General features: G+C 41.7%; 1 protein-coding gene across 2 annotated transcripts in view; it reads left to right on the top strand.

Moving 5' to 3' along the window:
- Positions 1 to 16,752, top strand: part of JMJD1C (jumonji domain containing 1C) — a 305,204-nt gene that overhangs the window by 201,189 nt on the left and 87,263 nt on the right. The window contains exons 1-2 of one of the 2 annotated variants that reach the window (XM_029060602.2): positions 5,861 to 5,962; positions 11,772 to 11,885. Coding sequence is in view for 1 of the 2 variants with exons in the window: in XM_029060598.2 (XP_028916431.1) it covers positions 11,772 to 11,885 (114 nt within the window). In the remaining variant the exon portion in view is untranslated. Of the gene's footprint in view, positions 1 to 5,860; positions 5,963 to 11,771; positions 11,886 to 16,752 lie in introns of those variants that run through there. The other variant, XM_029060598.2, reaches the window with a different exon arrangement.

Genomic DNA, 16,752 nt, shown 5'->3' with positions numbered 1-16,752 from the left:
ATAGTTATTATTGGTAGTAGTAGTAGTATAATTAGGTAGGTGGGAGATCAGTCAGGAGTCCTTCGTAAGGGTGACTTTTTAGGTGGGCGTGGACGGTGGAGAAAGTCATGGTGTAGCAGATTTGAGGAGAGATGGAGTTCTTCTCAGGGAGAAAAGTGTGAGCAGTGGCTCAGTGTCAGGAGAGTCCAGATGGTTGATGACTTCAGGCAGAGCAGAGAAAACTAGAAGGATTATCTAAGAGAAGAAGCCAGTAGGTTGGCAAAATCGAGTTGTTTCTAATTTATAGACATTCGCTTTCCCCTCATTTTGCAATTCTTGACAGTATTGCTTGTGCCTGAAACATTTACCCCTAATAGGCAATAGGATTGAATAGGAAAAGCCAGATCAATCAATAGTAGATTAGGCCATACAGTCAGTCAGTCAATAGTATTTGAGTCCTGTGTGTACAGAGCACTGTACTAAATAATTGGGAAAGGACAATACAGTAGAGTTGGTAGACATGATCCCTGCCCTGGGGGTGTTTACAGTCCTAGTGGAAAGAACTTCCAGTCTTTTTCTGCTTGTGTTTGAACTTTTAATAACTAAAAAATTAGTTAAGACACATAGATTCACTGTAAATGCGAGAGACCTGCAGTACTTAATTTGAGTTCTAGATTCCAGATATCCTGGGGCTTTCTTGAATATAATCTATTTCCTGACACTTGGTGACGCAACATAACTGAGCTTTCAGTCTTGAGGTTGCATAAGAAACGTAGTCTTGTGACAGTAGGTTCTCTTCCCCTTGTCTGTGGTTTACCGTTGTCTGTTATTGGCGACTGAACTATATTAACTTGCACATGTGAGCAGCATGGATAGCTTCTTCCACCAATTACGAGGATCCCCCCACAAGCAAGAATATGGTTCCTTTCCATACCCAAACAAAAATCAACCTTTATCGTGTCCTGTGTGCATACCGCATTAACACAGCAAAAAACTTGGTTGATTATCCTGGGCTCCTGTACCCTCATCAGGACTTTCCGGGAAGCCAGTAGGAAAAGCATTGGGGGAAACACAGTGAGGGGCTGGTGAGAGACAGAGGGAAAGGCCCTCGTCCCTTGGGTCTTTCCATGGCTGTGCCTGACTTGGCCCCCAACATAGCTCCTCTCTGTACTTTTTCCCCTCCAACTTCTTTCTTCACATCATTTGACAGTTCCCAATTGAAGTACATACAGTATTCTTACAAATCTGTGATAAAGCACCTAGCAAGAGTTGAAGTTGCAGCTCCCCCCTCCTCCCCCACCCACCACCCTTCCCCGGTACCCTCCCTTCCTCATAGATTTAAGCCTGTGGAAGAATTTTCTGTAAAATGGGGCACCCTGGTTACCAGTTGGCCATGAATCCTGTGGAGGAGAGCCAAAACAATAATTGAAGGTCATGGATTGTTTGCTAAGTGTAGTTCTGTGTACTGTTTGATTCCACAGGGGCTTGGCAGTGCCATGGAACAAAGACAGCTCTGTTTTTATGGTATAGCTTGCCTGATGAAGTTTATTCTGACTGTAAGGTGAAGTCAATGATGTTTAAAATAGTGCTTGGGGAAGTAAATGCATCGATGAAACTAGTATGAGCTATGTTTTAAATTTGAAAGTTTATACTTCTACATAATGAGGTTTTGACGCTTTGGGTGGGGTTTCAAAATGAAGCTGCCAATACGATTAATATGACAAGTTATTTGGCACCTTATTGATATTCATGTAACTGAAAATACCTGAATTACAGTGATTATTTCCTTTTGTCTTATCTGTAGTTTTCATGCTTCAGAGACTTTTGTATGATATTTATTAAGCGCTTTCTATGTAATAGGCACTATGCTAAGTGCTGGGGTAGATAAAAGTTAATCAGGTTGACAAAATTCATGTCCCACAAAGGTCTCACAGTCTTAATCTCCACTTTACAGATGAGGTAACTGAGACACAGAGAAGTGTAGTGACTTGTCGAAGGTCACAGAACAGACATGTGGCAGAACCAGGATTCTAGGCCTGTGCACTATCCACTAGGCCATGCTGCTTCTCTATCATTATTAATGTTAGAGAAGGCATAATTTGAAACCAAATGTTTCTAATGACCACCAAATGATAATGTTGCTTTTTCGGTTTCATTCTTTTGAAACCTGCTCAGTATTCAATTCTACGTGTCTTGCCAAGATGTTAGGTCACTAGAAGATAAAAATGTGGAAAACTAAATATAAATTTATTTTTTCAAGAATTTATAGTGTGTCTCTCACTTCATGAGGACTTTGTTCGGGAAGCAGAGAGATCTCGTGGAAAGAGCATGGGTCTAGGAGTCAAACGACCTGGGTTCTTGATAAGGCATCTGCCACTTGCCTGCTGTATGACTTTAGGCAAGTCACTTGACTCTGCTTCAGTTTTTTCATCTGTAAAATGGGGATTCAGTATCTATTCTCCCTTCCACTTAGGCTGCAAGATGGCGACTGTGTCTGACCTGATTAACTTGTGTCTACCCCAGCACTTAGTACAGTGGTTGGCACTTGACTAATTTATTATTATTATTTTTATTATTACATTTCTGCTAAAACTAGGTGAATTGTTTTAAATACCTAATGTAGCTCCCTATTAGCATCTAATGAGTCTCTTTCCTCAAAAAAATTGAAATTGAGGTAGTTTAAGATGTAACCCAAACCAGAATCAGTAGTCAGTATCAGCTATCCTGCATTTTGCATCATTTAAGGAACTGAATAAAAATCCCACATAGATCCAGAGACTAGTTCTTTGTAGGCCCTGGTGCATGGCTGAACTAGACATCCAGCAAGCTTATGATCAAAATCAGGATTTACGTAGTAACACGAATGGGGAAAAGAGCCCAACAAAAATTACTGAAATCGAGGTTTGTCAGTTAATGTATAAAGTCACTGAAATTGAAGATTTTGGGGGCCAAGCCGAGGATGTGATTAACAGAGTTAGAAACTTGGTGTTTCAGCCATGCCTGAAAGCTTGGTTGAAGAAAAGGCTGGGAAAGAGGGATTAGACTAAACCATTCCCCATATTGGTAGTGGCCTTTTTTTGCTCTTGGTATAATGGCAGTAAAATGAAATAAATTACCACAAAAAAATCAGAGAGGGCATACAGGTGTTCATATCACAGCCAACAGGAAGCTCAACTGTCTCACCCCGCTTTTGGGAGAGCTCTGCTCTGCCTTTCTTGAGAGGTGGGAGAAGACAGGGGAGCTGTCGTCGCATTATGGCAGAAGAGCATCAAACCGCCTAGAACGATCCAGTTGATTCCAGCAGGGGAAAGGAGGCAGAGGCCTTCTGTGTCACTTGAGACTTGGCCATCTAATATTCCCTGTATTTCAGGAAATAGTGCTACTCTTATAGGTAAACAAGGGTCCTTGCCACAAATCTGGACAGACTTAAAAGCTTCATAATGCACCTTTAATTTTTTTAACTTTTACAATTATTTTGAGATTTTATAATCTATTTTTAATGTACCCCTTTGGGAATTAATAGGAAAAGACACAGTCTAGAATTGTTTAGTTATTTTCATTTTAATCTGTTTTGTCAATAGAGTGAAAAATTGAGGGGTGATTGAAACCACTTAGTATGTCATACTTCAATCGATCATTTTTGACTGCTGTGTGCAGAGCAGTGTTCTAAGCACTTGGGAGAGTACACTGTGACAGAGATGGTACCTCGTTCCCTGCCCACAATGAGCTTACAGTTGAGTCTAGCATACACTGCTACTGTATGCTGCTTAGCATACACTGCTTAGTCGATTTGAGTGGGCTAAGTAATATTTGAAAACTAATTTTTAAAAATCTAGTTGATACCACATTTACTGTGCAATATTTACATATTTTCCTACACTCATAAATATCATTTTAAACTTTCAGTGTATTATGTTTGTAAAGGCCTGTTGTTTTTTTTTGTTGTTGTTTATTCAAACCTGAAACATTGACTGAAATGGTCCTCTGTATAATATCAAGTAATTTTCCAATTCATCTTGAGTGTGCTGAGCAGTTTTTGGTTAGTTTTTCCTTTGTGTCAATTAGACAAGCATTAGTGATGCTAAAGTAATAATAATAATGTTGGTATTCGTTAAGCGCTATGTGCTGAGCACTGTTCTAAGTGCTGGGGGAGATACAGGGTCATCAGGTTGTCCCACAGGAGGCTCATTTTATAGATGAGGTAACTGAGGCACAGAGAAGTGAAGTGACTTGCCCACAGTCACACAGCTGACAAGTGGCAGAGTGGGGATTCGAACTCATGACCTCTAACTCCCAAGCCCAGGCTCTTTCCACTGAGCCATGCTGCTTCTCTAAAGTACTGTCACTGAGGGCAGGGAGTGTGTCTACTAATTCTTGTACTCTCCCAAGCATCCAGTACAGTGCTGTTCACATAGTAAGGGCTCAGTAAATACCATTGATTGGATGAGTACAGGCCGAAAATGTTAAATAATAGTAATAGAAATAATAATGGTATTTGTTAAGCACATACTATGAGCCGGGCACTTCATTGGACACTTCATCAGTATTGACAAGTGGATCTACCATCCACGTTCAGCCACATTTATAGAATTTATAGTTTTTCATTCAGTCGTATTTGAGTGCTTCCTATGTGCAGAGCCCTGTACCGTTTTATTCTTCAGCTCTGAACACAGCCCACCCTACTGCCCTCTGCTTTGTTGAGGGTCTTGCTCTTGGCCTTCCATAACTCCTTTTCGTCCTTCATATAAAATGAGCCCTTTTTCTGGCTCCTAGGAAGACTTTTTGGAGGTCATTTCCTGGCCTGCATGGCGTAGCACATGGGTCATGTTCTACTTCGATCTTTACAAAGTACACTCTCTAATGGTCGGAGCGACCCAAGACAGGTTAAACTATGACGTTAGTTGAAGGGTACAGCTTTATGTCTAAGCACATTGTAAGATGTGCTAGAAAACCGGGGTCGTGTGTTACGGAGGGGTGCTTTTGTAAAAGGCATATGAGGCCGTTCGTGTTTCCAGCGGTGAATCGTTTGGGGGGAAACTGGATGGATCGAAAAACCGGCTAAAACCCGCCTCGTCTGGTGCGTGTTTCGTCGAGAATGATTCCCGGGGATGTAAATGGATCAGTGAAAGCTCAGCGCCCCCCCGAACGAGGCCCAGGCGTTTCTTCAGACTGCCCAGTGTCAGTGTGACCCTCCAGCCGGTTCCCTGCCGTCCGTCCTTGGACCCTCGCGCCTCGGAAAGCGGAAAACTTTTTTTCAGAAAAGGTCGAGCGGTCCACTTGAGCGCGCAGTCTCGCCACTCGAGTCCGTCTGGCTTTGTGTGGCGGGGAGACGATGAGGCAGCCGGCCGGCGAGCCGCTGACCCCCCCGGCCAGACAGCCGATGAGGCAGCAGGCGGCCTCTCCCCGTCCGGCCGCAGCCGAATGAGTAATGCTCACCGGAGCTGGGCCGGGCTGGGCGGGAGGCCGGCCGGGAGACGGGGAGGGAGGGAGAGAGGGAGGGAGAGAGGGAGGGAGGGAGGGAGGGAGGAAGGAAGGGAGGGAGGCAGGCAGGCGATGAGCGAGCAGCACCTGTGACGGGGGATTAGTTGCAGTTTGCAGAGCCCCGCCTCTTCCCCTCCGTCGGCCCGCCCCGAGCCGCCGCAGCAGCTCCAGCAGTAGCAGCCGCAGCCTGGCCTGGTCTGGTTTCTCCTCTCGGCGTACGGTCCTGCACAGCCGGACGGAAGGACGGACGGTCGGTCGGAGTGCGGGGGCGAGGCTGGCCGATGGCTTATGTAAGGGCCGGCCCGCCAGCCCCTCTCCCCTCCCCGGTCGGCGGCCGGGCGGCTCGTTCCTTCCCCCGCACACAATGCTCGTGACAAAGGGCGAGTTGTGATCCTGCTCCTCCTCCTCCTCCCTCCGCTCCTCCTCCACCTCCTCCTCCTGCTGCTGCTGCTGCTGCTGGTCCTGTCCGGAGCAAATCGGCGTCGGCTCCTCGGGAGATTGGGTAGGTGAGAACGGGCCGCCTCGTCCGAGCCCTGGCCGGGGCCCTTCGGGGGCAAATGACGGCCAGGCCGCTCCGCCGGGAAAAGCCGGGATTCCGAGCCTTCTGCTCCTGATTTTCGGCCGGGGAAGGGGGTCGGACAAGGGGGTCGGGCGGGGGCCGCCCTCCGCCACCCACCGCCGAAAATCGAGGCCGAAGACCAACGGGAAAGGTCGGGGCCACTTTCCGACTGACTCGTGGCTCACCGAGATTTAAAGATACCTGGTAATCGCCCACGAGAACAAAGTACGGTTTGTCGTTTGGGGTTGGGGTGTGTGTGTGTTTTTGGGGGGGGGGGTTGGTTTTTCCTCCTTCCCTTTTTCTTTCGTTTTCGTTGACATTTCGGTGGTGCTGAGCCTCCTCCTTGTCCTCGTCGTCCTCCCTCGCTCCCTCGTCGTCGTCCTGTGGGGTTGCAGTGGGGTTTTCCAGGCCGCCGCCTTTTGTAGATGCACCCCGACGATTGGCAGCCCTGCTCAGCCGCTTGAAGAATCGGCGATGTCTTTGAAAAAAAAGAATCGGTTCGTGTCGTTTTAAACACCTATTTCCATCAGGGGTGAAAGTAGGTAGAGGATTCTGCTTCTGCTCTTGAAAACGAGCATTGAGGCCGAAGTATTTTTCAGTGGAGGATTTCATTAAAATATTTTTATTTTCTCGCCCCTTTTCCCCCCCTCACTTGCCCCCCCTCCGCCCGTATGGTATGATGTGTTTTCTAACTGTGGTATTTTTCTCAAGCCTCTCCTTGGGTGGGAATTTGGACCTTGTCCCTTCGGGACACTCGCATGATTTTAAGGCAGGCAAAAAGCTTCGGCGTGATTGTTAATGTTTCTTGTTGGGCCGTATTTATTTTTACGAGAGGTAGACCAACATTTTTGCGAGGGTAAACCAGATTTTCCTCGGAAACTGCCCGTTTTATTTGTTAAACGGGCTCAACAAAAGGTTTTAGAGAGCCCTAGGATCACTGGAGGAATACATAAAACTCCTTGTATTTTCTGTTAAATTTTAAATAACGTGCTTCGACGTGGCTTTTCCGAGCAACTCATTTGAGGGCTGTAGCTGATTTATTTTAAAAAGGGGTTTTTTTGGGGGGGGGGGGGAGGGAGGGCAGGACGGGAGGGAAGGGGGAAGGCTCATCTGTTCTGCTTTTTCTCATGTGAATGGAATGTGGTGCAGCATGGAGCCCCAAACAGGATACAGTTGTTCTAAGCATTCTTCCTATAGAGTGGTGGGCCGTAAAAGAAATGCAGACAACTCACTACGGCGAATTTATTTTAGTTCGAGCCAGTGTGTGGTGTTCGACCGAATAAACATCTGAAGAAGATAATGGGTGGCAGTAAAAGCGTGGTGTTTCACCTTTGGACGTTAGGCATAAATTCAGCAATTTTCGACTGGGGCTTTCTCCTGGCTTTCTGCAGTCATTTGAATAATAGACAGACTGTGTTTGTGACCAGGACTGTGCTCTACAGTGACTTTCATCAGATGGCAGCTCATTGCTCTCCCCTAAGGCTGTGGAAGTACCTCACAGAATGATAGATCTGTACAGTCTTGAATTACTTAGTTATGCATGAGTTCTATTTACGTTTCTTTACATTCCAGTGCACTTAGACCTATAAAATATTTACCACAGATTCATGCAGGGGCTAGAGGGACCGAAGAGGGATTTGGAGCTTTTGCTTTTATTTGACTATAAGCATGTTATCTCATTTTCAAATTAGGGATGGGGTGTCTGTGGTAAAAGGAATGATTATGTTTAGATAATTTGAATTTTTTCAACGAGCAAGGGTTCTGTTGTTGATTTGCCCCCCCCAAAAACAACAACGGGGCATATGTTTAATTAGATTTTTTACACGTGTCTTCCGGGTTTCTTTGCACTTACATATTGTATACTCTAGTCATTTCCAAAAGTGTTTATTCAACCACGTACACGATGAAATTATTCTTGTAACAGTGTTAGTAAGCGCTTAGTAAGAATGTGATTGTAGATCAAACGGATTTAACCGGTTTAAGAACTGTGCAAGTCATGCCCTTATATGTGAATGAATACAGCAAGTATCTGCTTTTCTGAAAAGATCTATTTTTTTTTCTGTTACGATTAAGGGAAGGAAATTCTGGCCGTTGAAAAGCATTTTATATTACAGAAGTCTGGGAAACAGCATGGCCCTAGAGTCAGAAAGACCTGGGTTCTAATTCAGTCTCTGTCATTTTGCTGTGTGACCTTGGGCAAGTCACTGTATTACTTGCCTCAGTAGCCTCATCTGTAAAATGGGGATTGAGACTGGGAGCCCTATGTGGGGTAGGGACTGTGTCCCACCTGATTATCTCGTATCTACCCTAGCCCTTAGTACATACAATGCCTGGCACATAGTAAGTGCTTAATAAATACCACAATCGTTATTATTATTCCTTAACTTTTCTGTGCCTCAGTTCCCTCATCTGGAACCTTATATCTACACCAATGCTTAATACAATGCCTGGCACATAGTAAGCGCTTAGTAAATGCTTTTAAAACGTCTGTTAAATATTTACTTAGAGGCCTGATGGTCTCAAAAAAAATAGCAAACAAACAAACCCCGGAATATGATATACTAAAATCAAATTATTTCTTCTAATTAATCTGTAAATTTTAATAGTATTAATTACTATCTTAACTGGAACTGCCTGCTCGTTGAACATTACCCTTAGAACTCTTTGACCTGGGTAAATAAGAAGGACTGAGAGGGGTCATGTGTTCTGAAGAATGTGTTTTTCAAATTAGAAAATGACTAGTTCTCTCATAGGAAATGCAAACCACCTGTATTACTTGCGTAAGAGAGGAACACACATTAAGAGAAGTAAACTGGGGAAGTTTACTGTTTCTCAAATTCTATTACAGTGGATTATGTCTCTAGCCACTTAGCATAATATTTATTGCAAACCTTGGTGTACAAATTTTACTAGGAGGTTTGCTATTTGAAGTAAAATTCAGCTTTGCTGAAGTTTAATGATTGGCACACAAGAAGAATTTGCCAGTATTTCTGTAATCACTGGCAAAACAGTTTGACCAGAAAACAATTTGTAGAAAAGCATGTCGTCTTGTATGTGTAAACCGAATTTATATAATCTCACATCCTTTTAAATGTTTGGTGACAGATTGTTACATTTCTGCTGATAAGCACCAATATTTGTGTCACATTAAATTTTTAGATTTAAAAAGTGATTATCTGGAATTTGAAGTAGGATTTGCTTGATGAAATGAAAATTATTTTAGGACAGCTGTGTAATTTTTTTTAGCAAAAAGAAGATATTAAGGTGAGATAATTAGGAAGGATAACTAAAAATTGGGTCACTTACCTAATAAGGTTGCTATTAATCATAATGAAGTTTTTATACCCAGATTTCTCAAGGATTTTTTATGAATTTGAGTAGTTATAATCAGCATTCAAAACAGAAACTGATTTTCTGAAGTATGATTTGTTCTTCCAATTTGGAAGATGGTGGTAAGGTACATGGTACTACTATTACTACTCTTTTTTAGAATATAGTAAATATCAGTCGATCATTTATTGAGCACTTACTGTTTACAGTACACTGTACTACGGCTTGGAAGAGTGCAATATAACACAATCAGTAGTCATATTCCCTGCCCACAGCAAGCTCGCAATCATTAATATAAATTAATGTTAAACTAATATAAATATAATTACAGACATTAGTTGAAATAAATGGCAGATACGTACATAAGTGCTGTGGGGTTGAGCGAAGGGTGAATAAAGGGTGCAAGTTCCAGTGCAAGGGTGATGCAGAAGGGAGTGAGAGAAGTGGAAGTGAAAGGCTTAGCTGGTAAGGCCTCTTGGAGGATATGTGCTTGTAATGAGGCTTTGAAGGTGGGGAGAGTGATCGTTTGTTGCATATGAAGAGGAAGGGCATTCCAGGCCAGAGACAAGACGTGGACTAGGGGTCTAGGGTCACTGGCGACATTGAAGATATTGAGGCTGGCATTAGAGGAGTGGAGTGTGCGAGGTAGGTTGTAGTAGGAGAGGGGTAAGGTAAGGTGAGGGGGTAGGGTGACTGAGCACTTTAAAGTCTGTGGTGAGGAGTTCTTTGATGTGGAGGTGGATGGGCAGGCATGAGATTCTTGAGGAGTGGGGAAATGTGGACTGAACAATTTTGTAGCAAAATGATCTGGGCAGGAGGGTGAAGTGTGGCCTGGAGTTGGGAGAGACAGGAGATGGAGGTGGGGCGGGGGGGGCTGGAAGGAGGTTGATGCAGTCAGTAATCGAGGCGGGATAGGATAAAGGCTTGGATTAACATGGTAGCAGTTTGGATGGAGAAGAAAGGGCGGATTTTAGCGAGGTTGCAAAGGTTTGAACCCACAGGGTTTGGTGATAGATTGAATATGTGGATTGAATGAGGGAGGTGAGTCGAGGATATCGCCAGGGTTATGGGTTTTAGAGTCAGGGAGGATGGTGTTGCTGGGAAGAGTGATGGGCAAGTCATGGGGAGGACAGGGTTCGGCTGGGAATATGAGTTCTGTTTTGGACATGTTAAATATATTAAATAAACGTGTTAAATATGTTTAGTAAACTTCCAGTTTTCTTTAGCATCTTTAGCTCTCTGGCAGAACTCGCATGCCAGATATTTGGCTAACCGAAAGCTTTTGGAGGGGCTTCCTTAAATATTTGAAATAAGCTCCATACAGTGAATGAGATGACAGCCAGTGGGAGCTAAAGCTCTTGTCGTCATCCTGAAATGTTTTTCCCCGGAGTGTCATCTCATGGGTTCTCGTAACATGGGGACCTTTTGGATTGCTCGATGGTAATTTTTCTCCGCAGGGAGTGTTTTATAAAAGTAATGGTGGTGTTCATTAAAAGCAGGGAGAATATTACATCTGCTAAGGAAACAAAACGGGGCAATACTTAAGAGCATTGCAATTTGAGTGCTTTTCATTTCATTGCATTTGAGTGCATTCTGTGGATGCCAGAATTGCTTGCTGTATGATTTTTATGCAGACCAGGCACAAGACCATGCCCTCATACCCAAAAGGGCTTCACCAGATGACACCTGCTAATTAGAAACTATAAGCGTAGTTCCTTTCCATTTGTTTGGTTTTTGTCCCAGTCGTGAGTTTTATTATACTAAAGCCTCGCTAAAACTAGAAGTCTTTGAGAGAGTGGGATTTAGTTGCCATTTTCACTGGTTTGGAATAGTGTTCAACCTTGATTGCTCTCTCCCCCCCTCCAGACTCCTGGATTGAATTTGTCTTGGAATTTGTCTTGGAATTGAGCTTGACCTCACAATTACCAGAAGGAACCACCTATTTTGGAATTGTTCAGATTGCACATATGCTCAGATGTATATAACAGGATTTTATATAGAAGTAGCTGCATAAAAGAAATGACCTTATTATCACTTTTAATGAGTTTGGTTGTTTCGTAGTGTTCCTTGCCCTTCTCTTCCTTTTTCCTTCCCCCTTCTGACCCTCTCCCACCTCCCATCCCCACACTCCCACGGATGCATCTGGATTTTAATTTATGCCGGGAGCAATGGAATCGTTTTTTCTGAAGGGCGGAGTTCAATCCCAGATGCATCCCGTGTTTGTCAAATCTGTTTGTTGGTTATTGATGTGAATAAGTGCAGAGTAACTGTGAAGTATTACTTAAATGCTATTAAAAAGTGAAGATATTTTAATAATCACATTAATAGCAAAGATAGCAAATTTGCTTTTGGTGATTTTTGCTTAGGAAAACTAAACAATTGGTTAAAATGCTTAGCACTTTCCCTTTTTCCGCCCTCCCAGACGTTCAAGGCCCTGGTTGGAAAAAGTGTGTACAGTTCAATCACTGCTGTAGAATTCCTTGTGGACAAACAACTGGATTTTGTATCTGAAGATAGTGCCTTTCAGCCCTATCAGGTAAGAAATCTAGGTCATTTAAGCCTTGAATATATTGTAATAACAATTCATTTTAATTCAGAAACCTACATTTAAAAAAGAAATCCGACAAGCCCAACTTAGATTTTTAGCAGACTTTTATTTTTCAGTCATTTACTAAAAATGAGTGATATTTCATAGAAAATATATGTGCAGCTGCAAAAGTTGGTTACTTTTAAGTAAATGGGGACTTTCCTGCTTTTTATTTTGGTAAATGTGGGGGATTATTAAACTTTAGTACAATTAAATGATTAATTCAGAAGTTTCAAGTGTGATAGTGATTGATTTTGTATATTTTTTCAAGGGCTTTGTTTTCACTGGAATTAATTCTACTAATTGTAAAATTGCTTTACATTTCAGTTATTTCAAGTTTCATAATGACATCTCAATACCTTAAATACATTGTAATGAGATATCATTTGTTTAGGATAGAAAGGTCATGGAGAATTTTTTTAAAATATTCATTTAAAAATCACTTGAAAGTATACTGTTAATCTTGTGGTTGTGGTGCAGTGAAATAGTAAGATACTTAAGTGAACTTGCTGTCCTTTATCTGTATTTCAAACTGTCTAAGCTGCAAATATTCATTTGATAAATAGGATTTCTTTCCATTCACTTGAAAATCCAGATAGCTTTCATTTTTGTCTTCTAGATTAAATTATACTTTTCTTTCATTCAGGAAAAAAAAGTGTGGGTTTCTGCTTAGAAAACTGCTTTTCAAAAATAGAGTAAAGTCAAGCCCTCTAATGTTCAGGGTACCTTGACTTATCCAGCATCATTTTTGTCCTGTTTGGGGATTTACATGACTGCAGTAATTCTACTGTAGATATTACTTCGGTCCACCCAAAAGGGTTGCCAGTTCCTTCAGCTAATGCATAGGCTCTCTCATATTTTTCATTCTGTCTTTTTGTATTTCCAACTTTTCCATACTGTCTTACCTTATTCAATAAAGATGGTTTCTGTCTTTGATTTGGTTACTTTTGATTTCCAGCTTATTCAGAGTTACTCATATCACATTCCAGATGACAGGTGCTACATTCTGTGGGACCTTCCAGCTGATTAATGTCTCCTTATCTCTATGTTGAGGATATGTTGTAGTTTTAACAGGGAAATGGTTGGTTGTCCCAGACATCTGGAAATTGATTTGGGGAAAGGAAGTTGGTGTGAAGTGCTTGATTTGGATATTAAGTTTTTTTCCATATGATGAATTTTCTCTACCTTATATTATTCTTAATGTATTATTACCCACCCATAGAAATGAGGTCTGATATCTTCCCATTACGCTCACATTTCAAACGCTAGCTTCAAATGAGGGGTTTTTTCTTTTGTTGTTGTTGGTAACTACAGTATCCCATGGGTGGTGGTGTGGTTTATCTGTTTTAAGGATCTTTTGAACAGCCCAGTCAGGGTGCATTCATCAATTTCTAGCCTGAAAGGATCATCCTTTTTGCTGAGAGCGGTGACTAGTTTTACTTTTAATATCACTCATCTTTTATTGTAAATAGACTGCAATTCAGAAGGGTTTTGCCGGGGCTGCTTTGGCACATTTATGACCATTTTGATAGTCATGATCAAATTTCTAAAGGTGAGGGTCCTAATATTTTGTAACAGTTTTTACTACCTTTGAAATTTAGTTTAAAATGTAAGAATTTTTTATGGTATTTAGTACTTGCTTTGCACCAGGCACTGTACTAAGTGCTGGATTAGGTACAAGTTAATCGGGTTGGATACAGTCCGAGTGCCACGTGGGCTCACAGTCTCAATACCCATTTTCCAGTTGAGGTAACTCTAGCACAGGGAAGTAGTGAATTGCCCAAGGTCACACAGCAGACAAATGGCGGAGCTGAGATAAGAGCCCAGGTCCTCTGACTCCTTGATCGGTGCCCTTGTCACTAGATCATGTTGCTTCCCAATAATTTCAAGAAAACTAGGGTGTATGATAATATATGACCCTATCATTCATGATGAGGTTCTTAGTAAAATCAACAGTAACAAAAGGTGAAGAACTCATCTTACTATTCTGCTCAAGTCTGGTGTTATATTGTGGCAAGAGAGATTGTTTTTCATTTGATTGAGAAATTCTAAGATTGAAAGACCTGTATGATCTTGGGCAAGTCACTTCACTTTTCTGGGCTTCAATTACGTGATCTGTAAGGGGATTAAGACTGAGAGCTTTGTATCTACCCCAGTGCTTAGAGCAGGGCCTGGCACATGATAAGCACTTAAATGCCATTTAAAAAAATAAAAACAATACTGCAGAAAGGAAGAGTCAATTTCTAGCACTCATGTGGTGTGTGGTAGTTCTGTCCCAGGCTGCTTGTCCAAATAGTACATTAAATAAATTCCTTGGCATATTAAGCATGCAGCTGTTACCAACAAGGATCTTGTAAATTGTGACTTGAAGCAGCTCAACCTTAGGGCAGCTTTATATGAGTCAAGCATAGTTTGAAACTTTGAAAAGAAACAAAACAGAAAACTCTTCCTGTTGTCTTTCTAGTTTTTTTAAAAAAAATTAGAGAGGCATTTGGATACTAGATGCTGGCCATTGGTCATCATATTTATGCACTTCACACCCTTTGCTCTTAAAAGAGTGCTTTTAATTTCTCTTTTGTACCCAATAGAGAAACCCAGCACAAACAGACTGTGTGGCAATGAAGTACTACATTGATAAACAATATTTACTGTGAACCTAATTGATCCTATTTCATGGAGAGCCTTTGCAGAATTTTCTTTAGAATGAGCCCGCTTTTATTCTGCCTCAACTACATTTGGGCTCTGAGTTTCTTCTATAGCAGTTTATTTCCAATTTTGAATTGATATAAATTGTCTACACTATATGGTGAACTTTCTCAAAGGTATCACTTATAAGAATTGGGAAATGGGTGACTCAGGGAATTGGTAGTAGAGTACATAAAATGCTTTTCATCCTTAGGCCCATAGTTTGAAGCCTGCACATAATAGTTTGTGTATGGGTAGATGATAGGTAGCTCTCGTTAAACTACCATTTTGAACTCCACTGTTTTACGGTAGGGGTATTTGTTAGGTGTTTACAGTGTGTCAAGCACTGTATTGAGCCTTTTCAGGAAATCAAAGAGAAGCTCTCCAAAAATGGAATGACTGCTTTCCTTTGGAATAGGATTGAAATATTTTTAAATAGGCCACTCTGAGGCAGTTTCTCTTGCTCTTGTTTCTGAGTGTATATTAATGATTTTTTCCTCCCTCCCTCCCTCCCTCCTTCCCTCCTTCCCTCCTTCCCTCCTTCCTTCTGCTTTTTCCAGTCAAGCTAGCAGGAACTTCTATTTCTTTGAAATTGAGGGGAGGGAAGGAAGTAGGGAACTCTAGACTCCCTTTCATTTCATCTTTAAAGGGAAACAAATGAAAATGGTTGCCTTCACGATAAGTATAATTGTGTTGAAATACAGTTATTAAAAGTGTTTATTCTGCATAAATATCATTTATGGAACTGCCTATGTCTAACAGAGAAGATTCTTTGTAGCGCATTGAGACATAATGACATGGAGTGAAAAACCTGATAATGTATTAATTAAAATTTTTGTCAAATTTGTTTTATAAAAAGGAGTGTAACAGGATGGTTTGGAGGTCCTCAGACACTATTTGTGGCCCTGAAGATTCCCAAGGACAGTTTTGTAATCACCCTGTGGTTTTCTGGATCTTTGCCAAATTCACACCTGCAACTTTCAGATTGATTGCTACACAGGATATGGAAGAGATTATTCCTTTACCTGAAAGTAGTATATGACTGTGTGACTCATGAATTAATTTGGGTTGGTCTATCTTGTTAAACAAGTATTTTCTTGGGATTCCCAAGTCTTCCAGCTTTTAAAGGTAAAAGAACTAGAAAAAGAATAGAAATTCTAGTGTCCAAACGTATTTACTAAGTATTTTACTATTCTCTTTTGATGTGGTTTTTCAATAGTTTTCAGTATTTTCCACTTGTTTACATTTCCCTTTTAGTGAAACAATTCCCTTGTGGCAAAATGAATGCTTCAATTTAAATTGAACCCTCTGTGTGTCCATTCCTATATGTTCCTGCATATTTATGCATTTCTAGACTTGAGTGCAGGGTTTCAACAAAGTTTTAGGTTTGTACAGGAGAGGAGGAGGAATACTCATTTATCTCAGTGGTGACTGCCTCAGGCAGTGTGGCAAAAAGGGAGGGGTTGCCAAGTCTGGTGTTTGCAGAGCATTTGGACTAAGGTTCCTGGAAGGCCTGAGTAAAGAGATGAGTCTTGCATTGTCTGCTGACTGTTGTTTTCTAGTCTGAACCAGACTTCAGCACATATAATTCCTCAGTCCAAGGTCTTCAGTGGAGTAGAGCATTTATGTTTCTTGTTTCTCCCCCCTCCCCCCCCAGTCTGTTACCACTTACCCCTTGAAGTTAGTTGCTGGTCTTTGTCATGTTGAATACTCACAGGAGAGGTGGTTTCAGATGAACTGTGAAGTAGTTACAGAGAACTCCCAGTCAAATTACTAGGGGCGGATTAAAATCCATAATTTAAGCCTTTCAGGAAAAACATGGCATGTGGCAGGAATGTTTCACTGTTTTCTTCCCCTGTATTTAGTAAGGAGTCTTCTACAGAGCTGAAAGTACTTTCTAGCATGTCTGTCAAAGGCCTTAACAACTGAGAAGGAAGAAGTGAAGGTTAAAGGTAAATGTGGTCATAAGTCAGTAGAGGTTTACTATGGACTAAGGTAAAATAGATTACTAGTTCCAACAGAAGGAAAAAGATCAGGGGTGCTGTTGTTCAAGGTTCAGTTTCCAACACAGTGGCTGGGCTCTCACTGGTACGTAGTCTTCTAAATTATTTCTCTTCCTGGGGATCAGTGT

The sequence above is a fragment of the Ornithorhynchus anatinus genome, chromosome 3 (assembly GCF_004115215.2).
Source record: "Ornithorhynchus anatinus isolate Pmale09 chromosome 3, mOrnAna1.pri.v4, whole genome shotgun sequence".
NCBI classification, from domain to species: domain Eukaryota; kingdom Metazoa; phylum Chordata; class Mammalia; order Monotremata; family Ornithorhynchidae; genus Ornithorhynchus; species Ornithorhynchus anatinus.
Note: the sequence above shows the minus strand (reverse complement) of the source record. Positions and strands in the feature narration are given on the sequence as shown.